The sequence below is a fragment of the Nanorana parkeri genome, unplaced genomic scaffold (genome assembly GCF_000935625.1).
Source record: "Nanorana parkeri isolate BGI_ZX_2015 unplaced genomic scaffold, ASM93562v1 scaffold74, whole genome shotgun sequence".
NCBI lineage: Eukaryota > Metazoa > Chordata > Amphibia > Anura > Dicroglossidae > Nanorana > Nanorana parkeri.
Window position 1 is genome coordinate 1,442,924 of NW_017306342.1, and position 17,320 is coordinate 1,460,243.

The 17,320-nt window shown below is 43.9% G+C and overlaps 1 protein-coding gene across 3 annotated transcripts in view; it reads left to right on the forward strand.

The window, feature by feature from the left end:
* Positions 1–936: 936 nt before the first annotated feature.
* Positions 937–17,320, forward strand: part of LOC108804807 (hepatoma-derived growth factor-related protein 3) — a 43,237-nt gene continuing 26,853 nt past the window's right edge. Inside the window, exon 1 of one of the 3 annotated variants that reach the window (XM_018576696.1) lies at positions 937–1,330. In XM_018576696.1, coding sequence (XP_018432198.1) covers positions 1,247–1,330 — 84 coding nt within the window. In that variant the 5' untranslated portion in view covers positions 937–1,246. The remainder of the gene's footprint in view (positions 1,331–17,320) is intronic. The other 2 variants (XM_018576695.1, XM_018576697.1) reach the window with 2 other exon arrangements.

Sequence of the window (17,320 nt, forward strand, 5' to 3'; positions counted from 1 at the left end):
CCCAAATAACTGATCAGCGTGTCCCCAAATGACCTGGTGACACTGATCTGTCATTAAACAATAACAACTGGGCAGAGCCAGCCATGACATCAGTCCATGTTCAGCCCCTGAGTCACACAGCATCCTTGGTTGCTAGGACACTGTTGGTTGCAAGGGCTAGGTCCTTGCAATCAATAACGCATTTCCTGCCCTTTTCAGCTGCCTCTGCCTGCTGATGACATTAACCAAATATGGGCCATATTTGGGTAATGATGTCTGCCGGTATCCCCACCCTCTTTGTATACATTCAGCTGTCTGCATGGGAATGTCCCAGCTGGTGGCTGAATAGGGCAGGGGCTGCCCATTGGAAGCTGCAGCAAGTCAGACAGAGCTCACCTCATTTCCTGACTGGAGGACATCCACCATCATCTAGACTTTCCTCCCCTGCCTGACCTCTCTGACCCGTCCCTTTCATTTATTGGATTTGTTTCATTAATTATGGAGGGTCAGCATTACATGTGGGCATTACCTAGGGAAGTCGGCAGCCCCTCCCATCCTATGCAACGCTTGCATTGCATAGAGATGCACACAGACCTAGTGATGATATGACTGCATCTAAAATAAGTTATGTAATGAAAACATTTCAGCAGAATAAACTTGTTTTGAGCAATGGAGGTTCCAAGGGGGACACCATGGTTGGGCTGTGCTTAGGGAATCAGCTGCCCTTTAGCTGGCCCTGACTGTCCTTCAGTAGTCAGTTATGGGAGGGACAGTAGGCTGTAAGCTCCTTTGCACAGAGGTACAGACTGGACCAGATGATTGATGAGTTAACATATAGATGAACGTAGCTGGTTGCAGGCGCCCCCTATCAGCTTTCACATAAAGGAATTTCCGCGAACCAAAAGAAACACCAGCAGAGGCAGCCGAAGCACCGCGCGCGGTACCTAGCAGAGATTGTTTGTTTGAGGTCGCCGCCCGCACCGGTTCAGGGAGAAGCCCTGTGTTGTTTCTCGCAGCGCCACAGAGCTGGCTGTGGCAGTCGGTGTGACAGGAGGAGAAGGGGGTTTGGTTCTAGCTGGGGGTACAGTCAGGGGGGGAAGGGCCTGTTGTGTATGAAAGCTCCTGTTCCCGTGTACGGAGGGGCTCTTGTGAGGGGAGTTCTCTGTCTCCGGTACCCCCGGGCCTCCCATCATCTTCAGCGCGGCTGCCGCAGGACGGAGGGGGCGGAAAGGTCTGTGTATCTGTGCCAGGGCTGGAGGAGGACAAAATGGCTCGGCCAAGGCCCCGGGACTACAAGGCGGGAGAGCTGGTGTTCGCCAAGATGAAGGGTTACCCGCACTGGCCGGCCAGGGTGAGTGTACCCGGAGGGGCTGGCGGCGGGTGAGAGCCGGGCATCGGTACAGGGCGGGCAGGGGCCCCGCTGTGCCATCTAGGTGACAGAGAGGGGGAGGGGCGGCGGGCACAGGTGAGGGGGACAGCCTGAGCATCTCTAATGACATGTCAGCCTCACTCAGCATCCCTAAATAGATGGACCGGGACCCCTGCCGGGGAAGGGGGGCGGGGCGGATGGACAAATACAGAATACAGCTCTTTATTACAGGGTGACATCGGGGGCCACACTGCCATCAATAGGAAACATCAAAACAAGATGAAGGATCTTCCTTCCTTGCAGCACACAGGCCACCTCCTGCAGAATGTCATCCATGCACACACGTTAATAAATCCATTCCTGCATTCACGCCTGCAGAACATCGCAACCACCATCACAGGTACTGGTGTATGGTTTACATCCCAGCCCCAGGTCTGTAGGAACGTGCCTACCAATATGGGATACATGGACTGCGAGTCTGGTGCCGTCACGGCACTTGTGCTCCACTGACATCTATGAGTCCCTCTGCTAAGGTGGCAGATAGGACTTGTAGTCTTCCCATCCGCAGATCCCTGTGAATGGATGATGCGGCTGTGTGGGAGGAGCCACCGCAAATTAAATAGAAGGCAAAATGCTGCAAGGAGAACCCCTCCGCAATTCAGGTAAGTAGGGGATGGGCTGAGGGTGAGGGGTTGGAGAATGTAGCCATGTTCCATGTTATACCCTAAATATGGGTGGAACATTAACATGAAAGCATGGCCCAAAGCTGGAATATGCTGTTAGGCCCCTTTCGCACAGGCGGTCCAAACGGGTCTGCCTGTCAGTTTTTCAGGTGGACCCAATTGGATGCAGAATGCTAGTCTATGGACAGCCGGGTCTAAACAGATGGGCGTCCATTACTCCTGGTTACCCCCGACTCCGGCCAGGCTTAGAGCTTTGTTTCACGGGACCTGATTGTGCCGGATCGGGGATAATCTGATGTAAACTGGCACAAGTCTGCTTACATCTGACTCTGCATAGACTGACATGGGGTCCACCAGATCCAGAAAAAACTGTATGTAATCAGATGTCACAGCGATAATATTATCCAATCCTTACCTAGGAGCCTATCTCCAGATAAAAGATCTCCCCCCCACTACAAGAGTTAACAGCTCGTTAATGTCTAGGGGTTCTGTGTAAAGAACTTTTACTTACCTAATCCCCGCTGACTGCAAGACCAACACCCGCAACCTCCCCCCCCCCTTCACTCCAGCAACTGGAAACCCTCTGATGTCATCATGTCTAATGCAAGGCCCATAAAGAACGACGAGGGATAGCTCACCAGCCAAAGTGGAGGGGAGAGAGGTGATCGCTAACTGCTGGGGAGCGGGGACCAGGTAAGTAAAAGTCCACAAGCTCCTCTTGAAAGAGAAGAACTGCAGGAGTCCTAAGAAAAGCTTGTTGGGTACCACTTGTTGAGAATTTGTATTCCTAAATATCTGTACTTATGTTATTCTCATTAATCAGAGTTCCAAACAAGTGCAAGTTTATTAGGAAAACAGGCAAGGAAGCTGTGAAATGATTTGACTTGTTTCTCTAAAGAAGGATAAAGAGTCACTCAGATAAGACTGGTTTCTAGTGTGTAACAGGCTCCCTGCATGCAGTACCTGCCTGTCACTGCTCATGTCCCCCGCTCCATAACATAGGGACAGGGAGTGTATCAGGCTGGACACTATTCACTGGGACTACAAACTAGAGTGTGATTTCCTCCCTGTCCTCTTCTTGTAGGCTTTGGTAAGTCGTGATGGTGATGATGTCAGTAGTATACAGACTGGCTGCATGTAGTCTTATCCAGGATACCCCTTAGGGCTCATTCATACCACAGTGGTGCGCTAAACTACAGGGATCCAGCACGTAAATAAATGACAATGAACTCAACGTGTGGTAGTGTTGCGCTAAACGCCTGGATCCTGTGCCCTTAGTGAAACACTGGTTTAAATGAGCTCGTCATGCTTATAGGTGATTTACATGATTTTGCACATCATTGTAGTTTTATAGACGCCTTTTAGGGATGAGTTGCGAGCTCCTGCGAACAAGAAAGTGCCATGGGCACTTCCACCTAATCAGCTGCAGGCCAGTCATTCCCCACCTCGCAGCTGCATGTAAACAAAGGGGCGGGATGCTTGTGCTGATGTCATTGACCTTATACGGCCACAAAGCCATATTAGGTAATGTACCAAATATAGGCATGTAGCCATATACGGTCAATGACGTCGCTGCATCCTCCGTCTTTGCTTATGTGCAGCTATGGGTGGGGATTTCCCTGACATAGAAGGAAGCTCAGGTTTGGACCGGGTTCAGCCTGACTCATTTTCCTAACAAATGTTCTTGTACCGCTAACGTTACCTGGCTCGCAGGTGAAGAGGGTTTGTGCTGTATGGATTGTTTGCACCTTGTTTATGGTTACTAAGCACTGGACCTTAACGCAACTGTAATCTGAATGTTCTTCCTCGTCACGATACGTCAGTATTACTTGATCTCAGTTATCATCCATTCAGATAGATGCTGGCATTTACGCCTCCACCGCTGAGCGACGTTAAATGTGCTCTTTTTCAGCGCATTCTGTGTAGCATGTCTTTTGCGCGTTATTGCATATTTTCATGCGCGTTAAACGAGCATACATAAAGTCTCACATTTTAATGAGCAGATTGCGGCAACTGATGTGCATGGACTAATGTGTGTTTAAGGTGCATTAAAATATGCGTTTGCATTGAAGTACACGGGGCAAAGAAGCGCAGAATCTAGCAAAAAGAAGCTCATGTACTTTCTTTAAGCTACGGGCATTTTGCTGAAGCGACATGACACTCAGATGCGAACATTGCTATAGGAATTGGGGGGGCATTTTTTTGAGCAGAAAAGGAGGTACAAAACGCTCAGTGAGAATGAGGCTTATGGTAATCAGCAGTATGAGGATGTTGTTGCTGCTGCATGTGGAAGGATGTGTGAGGTGGAACTTCTGTGTCACCACATGCCGGAGTCAGAGTCAGGTGTTTACTTTTGGATAACTGTAGAAATAACCTTTGCCTCTCTTTCCATGGAATTTGGGGAGCTCTGGTTTATATGGCTGGAGGGTATAGTGCAGCTTCTATTTGTAGAACAGCTGGTTACAAGATGCAGATCGACTGCAAAGATGTTTCTGTATCAGGAAAGCCATTGTATCAATAAATATTCCCCATAGTGACGTATACATACCTCCCAGATGTCCGAGATGAGAGGCAAAACAATCTAACAGGAAGTATGTAGGCAAAGGACCCATCCCTGCCACCCCTCCCCCCATCACACACACCATGAGGAATAAATACACAAGTTATGATTGGGTAAACTCACTTTATTTTCAGGTCCGTTCACAAAAGCCTGCTGCGGTAACGGGCCATAAAAGACACAAGTTACTGCAACAATCGGTAACACACTGTATAAGCGATGTGGTGCCGTTCATTTTAAATGGCATCACATTGTATTTAATCAGTGCAGCTGTGCTTTACCACAACCTATCATAAAGCAAAATGTCATTTACACGGCAAGGCAAAAACATGAAGCAAGCCCTGTTTTGTCATGTATTAAGGTGCATTGCAGCCAAAATGCCCATCAACGTATGATAAGGCGCAGGTCACACCACTGGGCATGGTGGAGCAAATGGGCCTTTATGCAGGCTTTTCAAACCAAATGCAGTCATTTAGTGATTGGATGAAAGGTTTAGTGTATTATGACACTTTTGTTAGTTAAATTAAAAACATTTGTATAGAGGTCTGTACATCAGACTAAAAAGAGGGACAACTGAGGCGGAAAAAAGCATGAAGGGACCTGGTTCCAAAAGAGGGACAGTCCGTCCAAATGAGTGATACCATGTTTCCCCCTAATTAGGACACTGTCTTATATTCCCCCCCTCCAAAAAAAAAAATACACTAGGTCTTATTTTCGGGGATGTCTTATTTTTTTCCCCCCCATTGAGCATCCCCTCCACATACTTTTTTTTCTACCATAATTTAAATAATAGAGATACAATATGCTGTGGAGGCTGAGGCACACAGGTGTCACACAGAGCAGAGATATGGAATGTACTGTATCACACAGTACCTGAAGGCTGCAGCTGTCCTGGAGCTCTCCTCTCTGATGCCGTCCAGGGAGCCACCTCGTCGCACGGACCAGTCAGAAGTTCCCTCACCTCCCCTGACCTCATTTTGACCCCACTGGCCGTGCCACTGCCTGCTGGGAAATGTAGTTTTCAGAGGCAGCTTTCTATGTACCGTAAAAGCCGAAGTAGGTCTTATTTTCGGGGTAGGTCTTATATTACAGAAATCTCCGAAGATAGCGCTAGGTCTTACTTTTGGAGTAGGTCTTATTTTCGGGGGAAACATGGTCGTTGAGAACCAGGCATAGGTACATACTGACAGGACTCTATAATATAGGTTTCCTCAGTAGATTTAGGGCCAAAACTTGCTGATGTGATGTGATGCAGCAACTCACATTACGTGCATTAGTAAGTGGCGGTGCTATTCATTTTAAACAGCACCCCAACGCATTAAGGCAACACAACTCTGATTCACATGCATTCAATTCCCATCTTGTGCTTTGCCAGTCCATTCAAAATGAACAGGCTGCCTTACCTCAAACCACGTTGACAAGTGACACAACATTCGTACATTAGCACAACGCACAAAAACGTCAAAGTGTGAATGAGCCTTTAATTTGTCTTTTGGTCAGACAAACTCCCTCCTAGTATTCTATTTGAGCTGCAAACATTAGTACATTGTTGTACCGTGTTAGCCATCAATCAATATATTTCTGTCAATAATGCCGAGGACAGAACAGATTTTTATCCAGCTAGTTCTTTTTGTTTTGTGCAGGTAATGTTTCAGCCGGATCTATAGTTCAAAGGACCTAATTGCTTTCTAGTGTTAAACTTTATGTACGACATATTGAATAATAATGTAAAATGAAGAGGAATAGACTATAAATAATCTGGGCCAATATATCGTATAAAATGAGGGGTATTGGGGCTGATTTCAAAAAGACAAACAAACTTTGCAAGGGAATTTTTCCCCTTAGTTAAGTGAATGAGGTGAAGCTCTTCTGACTTCCATCATCCAATCATGTGCAAGAAAAATGACTGTTTTTTATTCTCCTTACATGTGATTGGGTATTTTTTGAAAAGTGAAATTTCACCAAGCTAAGAGAAAATTCTTCTGCAACATGAACAGCCTAGTTGCCTGTAGGGTCCATTCACACCACATCCAGATCATCTGCAGACCAGACCAGATTGTTTCCGGACCCAAAATGCATCCTAATGTATCCCTGTGCTATTTATGGCCTCTGTTCACACCAGTGCAGTCCGTTCCAGACCAGACCAGAAAAATCTAATTTTGTTTGGTCTGGAATGCACTGGAACTGCGGGCAGGTTCACACCATTTTTCGGACCAGATCTGGTCCAGAAAATGATGTGAACCTGCCCTTAGGGATGCACCGATACCGATGCATTTTGGGTCCGGAAACAATCTGGTCTGGTGATGATCTGGATGTGGTGTGAATGGGCCCTTACAGAAATGCACCGAAAACGCACTTGAAAAGCCCATTTTAAGCTAAATCCTCCCCCAGCACCAGAACATGACAAAATTGCGGCAAAAACACAGCAAAATGCAATGCACCGCGTTCCAGATCTCGTACGGAAAATAGTGTGAACCTGCCTTTAAGCTAAAGATAAAAAGCTCCGGAACGCGGCAAAATTGCGGTAATATTAATGATTAAGGGCCCATTCACACCACATCCAGATTACCTCCAGACAAGACCAGATTGTTTCCGGACCCAAAATGCATCCCAATGTATCCCTATGCTATTAATGGCCTCTGTTCACATCAGCGCAGTCTGTTCCAGACCAGAAAAATACTGCTTGTCTCATTTAGTCTGGTCTGGAATGCACTGGAACGCATCAATAACACATGGAACGCACCTGTAAGACCATTTTAAGTTAAAAAAAAATATCATAGTTTCCAATCGTGGCAAAAACGCAATGCACTATGTTCCAGATCTGGTCCGGAAAATGGTGTCAACCCACCCTTAGGCCTGGTTCACACTGAGCGTTTTGTAGCACTTTTTCTGCTATTAAAAAACACTCAAAAAATTGCATGAATTTCAATGGCTCTGTTCACATCTGAGCATTTTGTCGCAATAAGCCAAACGACTGTTGCTGGTGAAAGTACAGGAGCTTTTTTTTTTGGCATACAACAGCTCGTTTAAGCCCCATAGACTCAATAGGAAACAATTGAAAACGTTTGCTGTGTTTTTGTGCGTTTGCTCATTAACATCAATGAACTACAATCTGCTCACAAAAACGAGCGTAAAAACTGTCGCCTAGGTGAGATCCAGCCTGAGTGAACCCGCATTGCGGCCGGCTCCCTATTTTGCTGGGCAGGAGGGGGCGTTGCGGGCCATTGAAGTGAATGGCACCGTAGCCACGCCATGCAGCTGCAATGCGATCGCCCGCAAGGCAACCGCAAGGCACATTGTGCCTGCAGTGCGTTCCTGTGCGGTGCGTTCAAAATAGTGCTTGCAGCCGGAACACACTGCTGATGGTGTGAACGAAGCCTTAGGGCCTGTTCACACCATATGCAGTTGTGTTGCAGTCCGTTTATTTTAACTGCTGCAGTCAAAATACACCTCAATGCTTTCCTATGGGCTTTCTTGTGCTTAATTCACACCATTGCAGTCCATTCAGATGCAGTCAGAAAAAGTACTGCTTGTCCTATTTTACCTGCATCTAACTGCACTAAACGCATCAAAATGCAACGGAACATATGCAAAAAAAAAAAACAATTGATTGTGACATCATGCAGGGGGGAAAAATGCATCACAAACGCACCAAAACGGATCGCAATGCAACTGCACAGACGCACGCAGTTGTGATGCAGTTTCTGGTGTGAACTAAAGCTGCCCACACACCTTACAATTATCTGCAGATTTTCTGTGGTCAGATGGAAAAAGTGCAACAGATTCCTCAATATACACTTAACTGTGTGGATGGAGTAATCTCCACCTGGGCCAGTCTGTTGCACTTTTCCCATCTGACCACAGAAAGTCTGCAGATAATTGTAATGTGTATGGGCAGCTTTACATACAGATCTATATGACTGCACTTAGATTGGCCCACATCTGAAGGATTTCCCTTCCTGCAGCAATGTTTAATTGGTAGAGAAGGTTCTCCGGGTTGTTATATTATGCAGGCAGTATAGGAGGATTTCCTCTCTCACACACATGCTTGTCATTCACGTATAATCATCACTGTTCTCTGCTAATGTGATGTTTTCTAGCCTGATAGCAGAGTGGAAGTTGTGGGATGATATATAATGATCTGTATGCTAGAATTATTACCACATTTTGGCCTGGACCTCAAAGTAATGTGTAGCTCATTTTAAAGCACGGGTTTGAGATAATTCTAACCTCTCCACCTCACACATCTCTGTCCTAGCAACAATACAAGTGTAAAATGTGAGAAAAATAGCATGAAATGTGAAAGTACGCCACCCTACGCTCACCTCAATTGCAAGTCCGCAGGGGTGCGGGTGATCGTATTCATACGCCGCCGGAATGGATCCTGTATGCGTCCCGGCCAGAAAACTCGGACCCCTACGGACCTGCAGTTGAGGTGAGCGTAGGGGGGCGTACGGCCGCGTAACACCATAGAGAAGGACGGGGGCTGCGTTCTAATCACACGCAGCACCTGTCCTTCCCGGCAGCTACTTGGTACGGCCCCGCACGCAGCACGGAGCTGTACGTGCAGGCCGATTCGTGTGTGAATGGGGCCTAATGGTCTAGACACTATAAACCATAATAAACATAGAAAATAAAAAAAAATGTGCTAGTACATCTCATAAAATGTGTACATATAAAAAATCCTGTGTTAAATCTCACAAGTGGTGTACAACTCCCTCATTAATCTACATAACCACATGTGAAGTCCAATACTTCGGGATACAATACAGTCCTTGAAATATGTGAGGATATATCTTCCAACTTTTATAATCAACACCACGTCCGTGAATGCAAAAACAATTGGTGAATTAGTGCTCTAAGATAATCAGTGCTCTCAGAGTGCGGCCAGATAAAATCTGGCCGCACTCACCGACTCCTATTGCTCACCATATTTCAGATGAACGATTAGCGCTTTGTTGATATATATATATAGGACCAAATCCTCTCCTTTGTTTTTAATCCGACAATTAATTGGGGTAGATTCCTCCCAACTCTGGCTTATCTTTCCAAAATCTTGTAACACTGTTCCTCCATCTTCCACCTTCTCTTGTGCTCAGAGAGAGAAAAAAAGGCTTCCCATAGTGTAGTATGTCAGAATAAATTTATTTAAAAAGATTAAAATGCACTTACAATTAAAATAAGGCAATTGCACATGGATTGTGTCCACTGGAGTTCCTGTCTCTATGATTGCAATGCTCGCATAGATCCGCCCAATCAAGTGCTGCAACTATTAACAAAAACGTATCTTATTTGTGTATCACTATTTACAACACACACAGGACCATAGGGAACAAAAGTAGCCACCCTCCAGAAGGAAGGACAGTGTCAGCACCAATTCAGAGATGATTTGAGGATCTCCAGCCGAGTGATACACAAATAAGATACATTTTTATTAATAGTTAAGATGCTTGAATGCATTTTTAAGATTTAACTCCTGAGTTTCGTGTCACTTTAAGTGATAGATTACAGTTTATAGCTCCTCTGAGTATTTTATCTCTTCTCATGTAAGATGTAGGTCATAATGAAGTAAGATATAGGACATAAGTATGGAAGATATAGGACATGAACACATAAGAAGAACATAGAACCCATTTTCTTTACCTACAATATCAGATGTTCTTTTGGGTTATAAATAGTATTTTCTCATAAACCAACCAAACGCGACCAACTTCATTGGTTCTCATTGCCTGGGATTTTTCATTCACATGATATAACATTAATGGATATAATGTAGTAAGTGGCGTTGTATGTGTATATTGTATCGCGAACATGCTTTCTCAGGCTTATATTTTGCTGTCAGAGTTTGCTTATTCAGAATACAGACATTCCCCGGTTACCGACTTACCTGCTTTGCGACCACTCGCACTTACGACGGACCGCCGATCGATCTCCGACCTTGCGCGTCAGCGTCAGTGCGACGTGTCGCCGGCGGAAGTGATGTCCTCCGATCTTCACTGCGGGTCCCGGTAAGTATTTTCATTGCCCGATGTGCAGTGCACTGTTCGGTACTGTACATCTGCAACGCTATGCAGTACAGTACTGTATAGAGTACGTTTAACGACCTGGTCGTAGGAACGGAACTCGGCCGTTAAGTGAGGAATACATGTAATGCCACATTCAGTCATACTGAACATAGGGATGTGCTGATATCGTTTTGTCTGTCATTGAAATAAACAGCCAGCCATGGAAATGTTTTTCAAAACGATTTCATCGAATCTATACAGTCTGGTATGAAGGAGATATTAAATGGCTAAAATGTTATATGTTTTCATGGGAAATGGCTGAAAGATTGAGTCTCTGAGAGAGTTGTTTGTGATAATGGAGGTTCAGAAGAATCAGCCGGCACACATGATTTTACTAGGAATACCACACCTCCGTGGCTTCTGCTGTGTTTTCTCCATTCACTAGCTACGGCTTGGCTACAGTTGTAAGAAAGAAAATGATCTCCATGTTTTCTCTATCTTTCCAGAGCTGTATCTATTGGGAAAACACAATTCTGACTTCAGTCCAGACTCATTTGAACTGAAATCGCACGTTTAGTTCTTTTTATGTTAGTGTTGGCAGAGCTTCTGCAATTTTCATATGATTTCAATTTGAATCTACTCATGTTAACATATATATCTGTTGATCTATTTTCGGGAGTGTTCATTTGAAATGCAGGTGTTGTATTCATATACGGAGCTCCTTTGTTATCAGGCTGCCTGGTCAGTGACATGAAATGTTTTCTTTTGTCTATTTGTTCATTTACTGAAAGCAGCTTTGCTGTCCACAAGTACATTGAGATATAAATGACTGCAACCATGTAACCCTTTTACACGCTTGCTGAGTGGATCATTGTACAAGGTTAATCAGACAGCTAGTGTGAGTCTTGTGTGATTGTCATTTTATTTGTCAGAATGTTCATGTCATTGTACATGATTCATCAAAGGCAGGTATGTTTTTTGACTAAAGTTGCAGTACTGCGTGGCCGCACAGGATCGATCAATTGCAGAATTGTTTGTTTCAATGTTGTGATTGTGTGTGCAGTGTAATAAAATGTTGTGTGTGCGTGTAGAAATCTGTTTAAAGAGAACCCTTCACGATTGGGCTCATGCAGGAGTCTGAGTTTTCAGTATTTTATGTGGTATTGTGCGCTGTTTAGCTATTGAACAGTTCATTTTCTAAGTCAGGCACTGTAGGTGGAAGAGACTCTGTCACTTGGGGAATACTGAAAATTGCTGACAACTATGAAGTGTAATAAATAAATGATCGATCCTGTAAAGGTTTCTCTGATACCTTTTAACTCTTTCAAGACAGAAAATCATGAGTTTGTCCAAATGGTGTTCTGTCTGTATTCATAGTACATGCTGTTTCATCCTTAGTGACATTAAAGTCAATTTGTTTTCCCTCCCCTCCAATGTTAATTAAAGCACTCACCTTAAATGATGTCTCTTAATCCGATCTTCTTCTTTCCTGTCCTTTTCAGCCTTCTCCAGCGCTGCTGCGGGTCTCCGATCCAGCACTGACTCCTCTGTCCTTGCTGGCACTTCCTGTCCCACAGTGTCTGCATGCAGTTGCACTCGTCCATAGACTTACCTTGCGTCTCTCCTCGTATCCCGGCCGAAAATCCGAACTGTGCATGCGCCCGCCCCAAGATGCTTTGCAGCCGCCCGAGCAGTTTCGGATTTTTGAACGGGAGCGTGCAGCAGGTTTTTTTTTAATTTAAAGTTTTTGCATATATCTACTGCTTTCTAGCAGTAGATATATGCAAAACACCCGAGGGTTTAGAACCCCTTTAAAGTGACACTAAACTCAGGAATTAAATCTTAGAAATACATTTAAGTACCTTAAGGCCCTATTCACACACGAATCGGCCTGCACGTACTGCTGCGTGTGGGGCCGTACTAAGCAGCTGCCGGGAAGGACAGGTGCTGCGTGTGATTAGTACGCAGCCCCCGTCCTTCTCTATGGGGCTACGCGGCCGTACGCCCCCCTACGCTCACCTCAATTGCAAGTCCGTAGGGGTGCGGGTGAGTGTATTCATACGCCGCCGGAATGGATCCTGTATGCGCCCCGGCCAGAAAACCCGCACCCCTACGGACGTGCAATTGAGGTGAGGGTAGGGGGGCCGTACGGCTGTGTAGCACCATAGAGAAGGACGGGGGCTGCGTACTAATCACATGCAGCACCTGTCCTTCCCGGCAGCTACTTGGTACGGCCCCGCACAGAGCTGTACGTGCAGGCCGATTCGTGTGTGAACGGGGCCTAACTATTAACAAAAATGTATCTTCTTTGTGTATCACTCAGCTGTAGATCCTCAAATCATCTCTAAATTGGTGCTGACACTGTCCTTCCTTCTGAAGGGGGGCTACTTTTGTTCGCCATGGTCCATGTGTGTGTTTGGTAAAGTAGCCAACACTCCAAGCTCATTCCCGGGATGGACTACAATCTCATGTTTAGTTTACTAATTCGTACTGAGTTTGTAGTCCATCACAGGAGTGAGCTTGGAATGGTGACTACTTTACAACACCCACAGGGAACATGGGGAAGAAAAGTAGCCACCCTCCAGAAGGACAGTGTCAGCACCAATTCAGAGTCTACAGCCGAGTGATGCACAAATATGATCAATTGTTGTTAATATTAAGGCCTCATTCACTCTGCTGAGCATATACGCGCGTACGTGCGTATTGTACCATATGAAACATATGCAAATAAATGGCTCCATACACACAGCCGCGTATATTTGCATAGCGTATATATGCGCAAAAACAGAATGGAACAGAGATGCGTCCGGGCAGCGTATTTCTGCGCATATACGCGCGTACAGCACATTAAAAATTCCATTACGAGTGATGCATTCTGGGATTGCATATAGTGCATGCATATATACGCTCGTATATACACGCATAGACACTCGTATATATGCGCATAGACGCTCCTATATACGCAATATACAATTTTGCTTGTGTTGTGTGTGAATGAGGCCTTAAGGTACTTAAATGTATTTTTAAGGTTTAAATCTTGAGTTTAGTGTCAATTTAACTGTTTTGTCAGCTTGATAAAGGGCTTTATACATCTTTGTCATAATCCTGTTCCAAAAATGTTTTGCACATATTTAGATCTGTGTATTGCAATCTCTAATCTCAGAGCAAATACGCAATGCCTGCACAAATTACCAGGTAAGTTCTCAAATAAGGGGTCTATTTATGAACCGGTTGCCGTGCGAATCTCTCGTTCTGTGCAAATCGAGGCAAAAGTTTACATTCTTGCTATATTTTCTTTTCAGGTTGAATGTATATTGTATAATATAATAATGCATTATGGCCAGTGGATGGAGCTGAGGACTATAGGAAATAAATACTTATTTCCTATGCTTCTCATTTCTGTCTTGTGTCCATAATGTGGCATTACAGGTGAAACTCGAATAATTAGAATATTGTGCAAAAGTAATTGCAGTAAGTGCTACAAAAGGGGCCCAAACCAAGTACTGAGTACATATGCATGCTTGTACTTTTCAGAGGTCCGATATTGTTCTATGTACAATCCTTGTTTTATTGATTGCATGTAATAATCTACTTTTTTGAGGTTGTGGATTTGGGGTTCTTGGGGTTTTCATGAGCTGTAAGCCATAATCATCACAATTATGACAAATCACGGCTTGAACTATCTTGCTTTGCATGTAATGAGTCTATCTCATATATTAGTTTCACCTTTTAAGTTGCATTAGTGAAATAAATGAACTTTGCACGATATTCTAATTATTCCAGTTTCACCTGTACATTACCATCGACCTGAAAAGAAATGATACCAAGATTCATTGTTTGCCTTTATTTGCACAGAGCTGATGTTCAGAGATTTGTAGGGTGAGTAGCTATGCAGATTATTTATAAATATATCCCTTAGTGTCTGGGATGTGCTCTAGAAATTGCAGCAAATGTTCTTGTCTGTTGGTTTTGAGTATAGAGCAGGGGTAGCCAAACTCCGGCCCTGCAGCTGTGGTAAAACTACCAATCCCATGAGGCATTGCAAGATTCCCACAGGCATGACACCCAGAGACAGATGCATCATGGGATTTGTAGTTTCAGCACAGCTGGAGGGCCGGAGTTTGGTTACCCCTGGTATAGAGAATGAAGTGCAGGCATGCATATATATGTCACAGCATTTCTGCATTGTACATGCCATGATGTGGTAAGTTGCAGTGCTATTTATTTTGGAAAGCACAGCAACATGTAAATGGTACCCCAGTGTACTAAATCAGTGAATACTGGATGCACCTGTGTTTCAGCACACCACAATGCACAGTAACACATGACAATTCATTGTTGTGTGTTGCAGCAAAAATGGTGCAGGTCCAATTTAATGAGGGGTATGGTTTGTTACTGCACAATCGCACAACATTGGAGCACACAGGTGTGAAGGGTCCCTTGTTTGCTTTGCCTGAATGGTGAGCATGTATGATCAGGCACATCCCACTGCCACACATTCCTATTGGCCCATCGCTATGAATGGCTGCCTTGCTGGCCTATAGGAATGAGTGGGAGAGGGGTGACAAACTTCAGCACTATCAGGAAGGATTCAAGCATTTAACAGGTCAGCAGCTTTAGGAATACAGGTGACCTCTGATGTCACAGCAACAGTAGTTTCCTTATTTCTCTCAGGTTCCTTTTAATACATAGAAAATGAAGACATCTTGGAGAGTCTTAATTACAAATGACCTTAATCTTGAGCTGCATTTAGAATATTGTACGGTCTGGTGGAGACCCTATAGCTAATTCAGGTCTACTGTATATTACAAGGATTTTAGCAATACAGTATTTGTTGTATAGTTTTCCCCTCTTGGCAGACTTTGTTATATCTGACTAAATAATCGTCTGAACCCCAAAGGCAATGGGAAGGAGACATATTTGGCATTTTAAGGTGTTTTGGTAGTAGACAAAGCCAATTGAATGATTGACCATTTTTAAACCTGGTTTTCAGTTGTCAGGAAATTTAATTTGGAAGAGATTTATTTTTATGCAAGTTGTGTTTTTATTCTCATTGTGTGTTGGTCCTCTGCTGCCTCTACCATGAGCTATGTACTGCCGCTGGACTTGTTTTTTAGGATAAATGAATATGATTTCTTCAGCACCCTATGTTTACCTACTTAGTTTTTGTTGAGGGTACTGTTAGGCTTTAACTCTTAGTGGTCTATTTATAATTTTCACACATTTTTCAACTGGATTCAGTTGGAGTGAATCTTGGGTGAAAGCTGTGTTAATTATGGATGAAACTAATTATAAATAGACCCCTTAGTATTGTAAGCATTCAGTGTGAGTAGAACCACAGGAAGCTGTGTGCATTGTATTTCTGTTTGCCCTCAGTATTTCATTGTTGAAATAAAAGTGTCTTAAGTCGGGTATACATGGTTTCAATCTCAAACAAATTACATTGATTTTGGAACGTTTGTTCCACTTTCTAATGGTTGATGTGGTGAAATTGATAATCGATTTCGACTGCAGTGACAACAAAATGTGCAGGAACATGTTGGAAAATTTTGCTCGATGGAATAAACCTCTAACAGTGAGTCAATGTGGTTTTCATTCAGGAAACTCCATTCATTCCAAAATCAAATGTTCATTTCAAACAAAGTTTGGAACTACAATCACCAAGTCTCTGATGGCTTTATCGAAGGTTCTCACGGGATTTTTCATACGAACGTTCTTTTCAAAATCTATACATGTATACCCTACTTTAAGATGAGCAAGGGCCCACCAATCTTCATTTTAGCAGTGTGACTGAGAAAAGAACTGATCTTTTTCTACATTCCCTAAAGTTTTATTAATTTATTGAAGTTGGACCTTTACCCCCTTTGACTAAAAATCTCATCAGCATTCAGCTTGCATGCTGATATCAAGTCATCTTACATTCATTAGTTAAACAAACATATTTTATTTTATTTACAATTTCTTTTTTTTCCCCACTTGGTCCACTTTGGCACAAATGATTCAATTGTGGCCAAGCATTGCACTCTGGGAAGATTACATCAGCAGAGCATTGCTGGGAAATCTCATCCGTAATCTCGTGAGATGATGTGCATGGTCACATGTGCTAGAAGTTCCAGGAAGTAAAGGGAGACATGTTAATGTGCCCTTCATAAAAATGGCCATTGTCAGAAGAAAGGGGAGGAAAAGAAAAATAAGGTATGGAAAGAATAAAAAGCCATCAATTACCTATAATTATCGGTTTGAAGATTGCCATTAATAAACATTTCTAAAGCTGCCTTTGTTGTTATTTTGAAGATATGGGAAAAGTTCCTCTCTAAGGCTGGTTTCACACCATTTTCCGGAACAGATCTGGAACGCCGTGCATCATGTTTTTACCGTGATTTTGCTGCCTTCCAGAGAATGGGCTTTCAGGTGCAGTCAAGTACGTTCCATGTGTTTCTGATGCGCTTCTATGCGTTTCAGTGCATTCAAGACCAGACAAAATGAGACATGCAGTATTTTTCTGGTCTGGAACGGACTGCGCTGGTGTGAACAGAGGCTAGAAATAGCATAGGGCTACATTAGGATGCATTTTGGGTCCGGAAACAATCTGGTCTGGAGATGATCTGGATGTGGCGTGAATGGGCCCTAAGACCATCAAAGATGGGCAGTTTCTTTCTTTCGTTTATACAGTCATGTGTGCATTGATAAACAATGAAATCATCTGAACTCCGTCCTGCGCGTTACA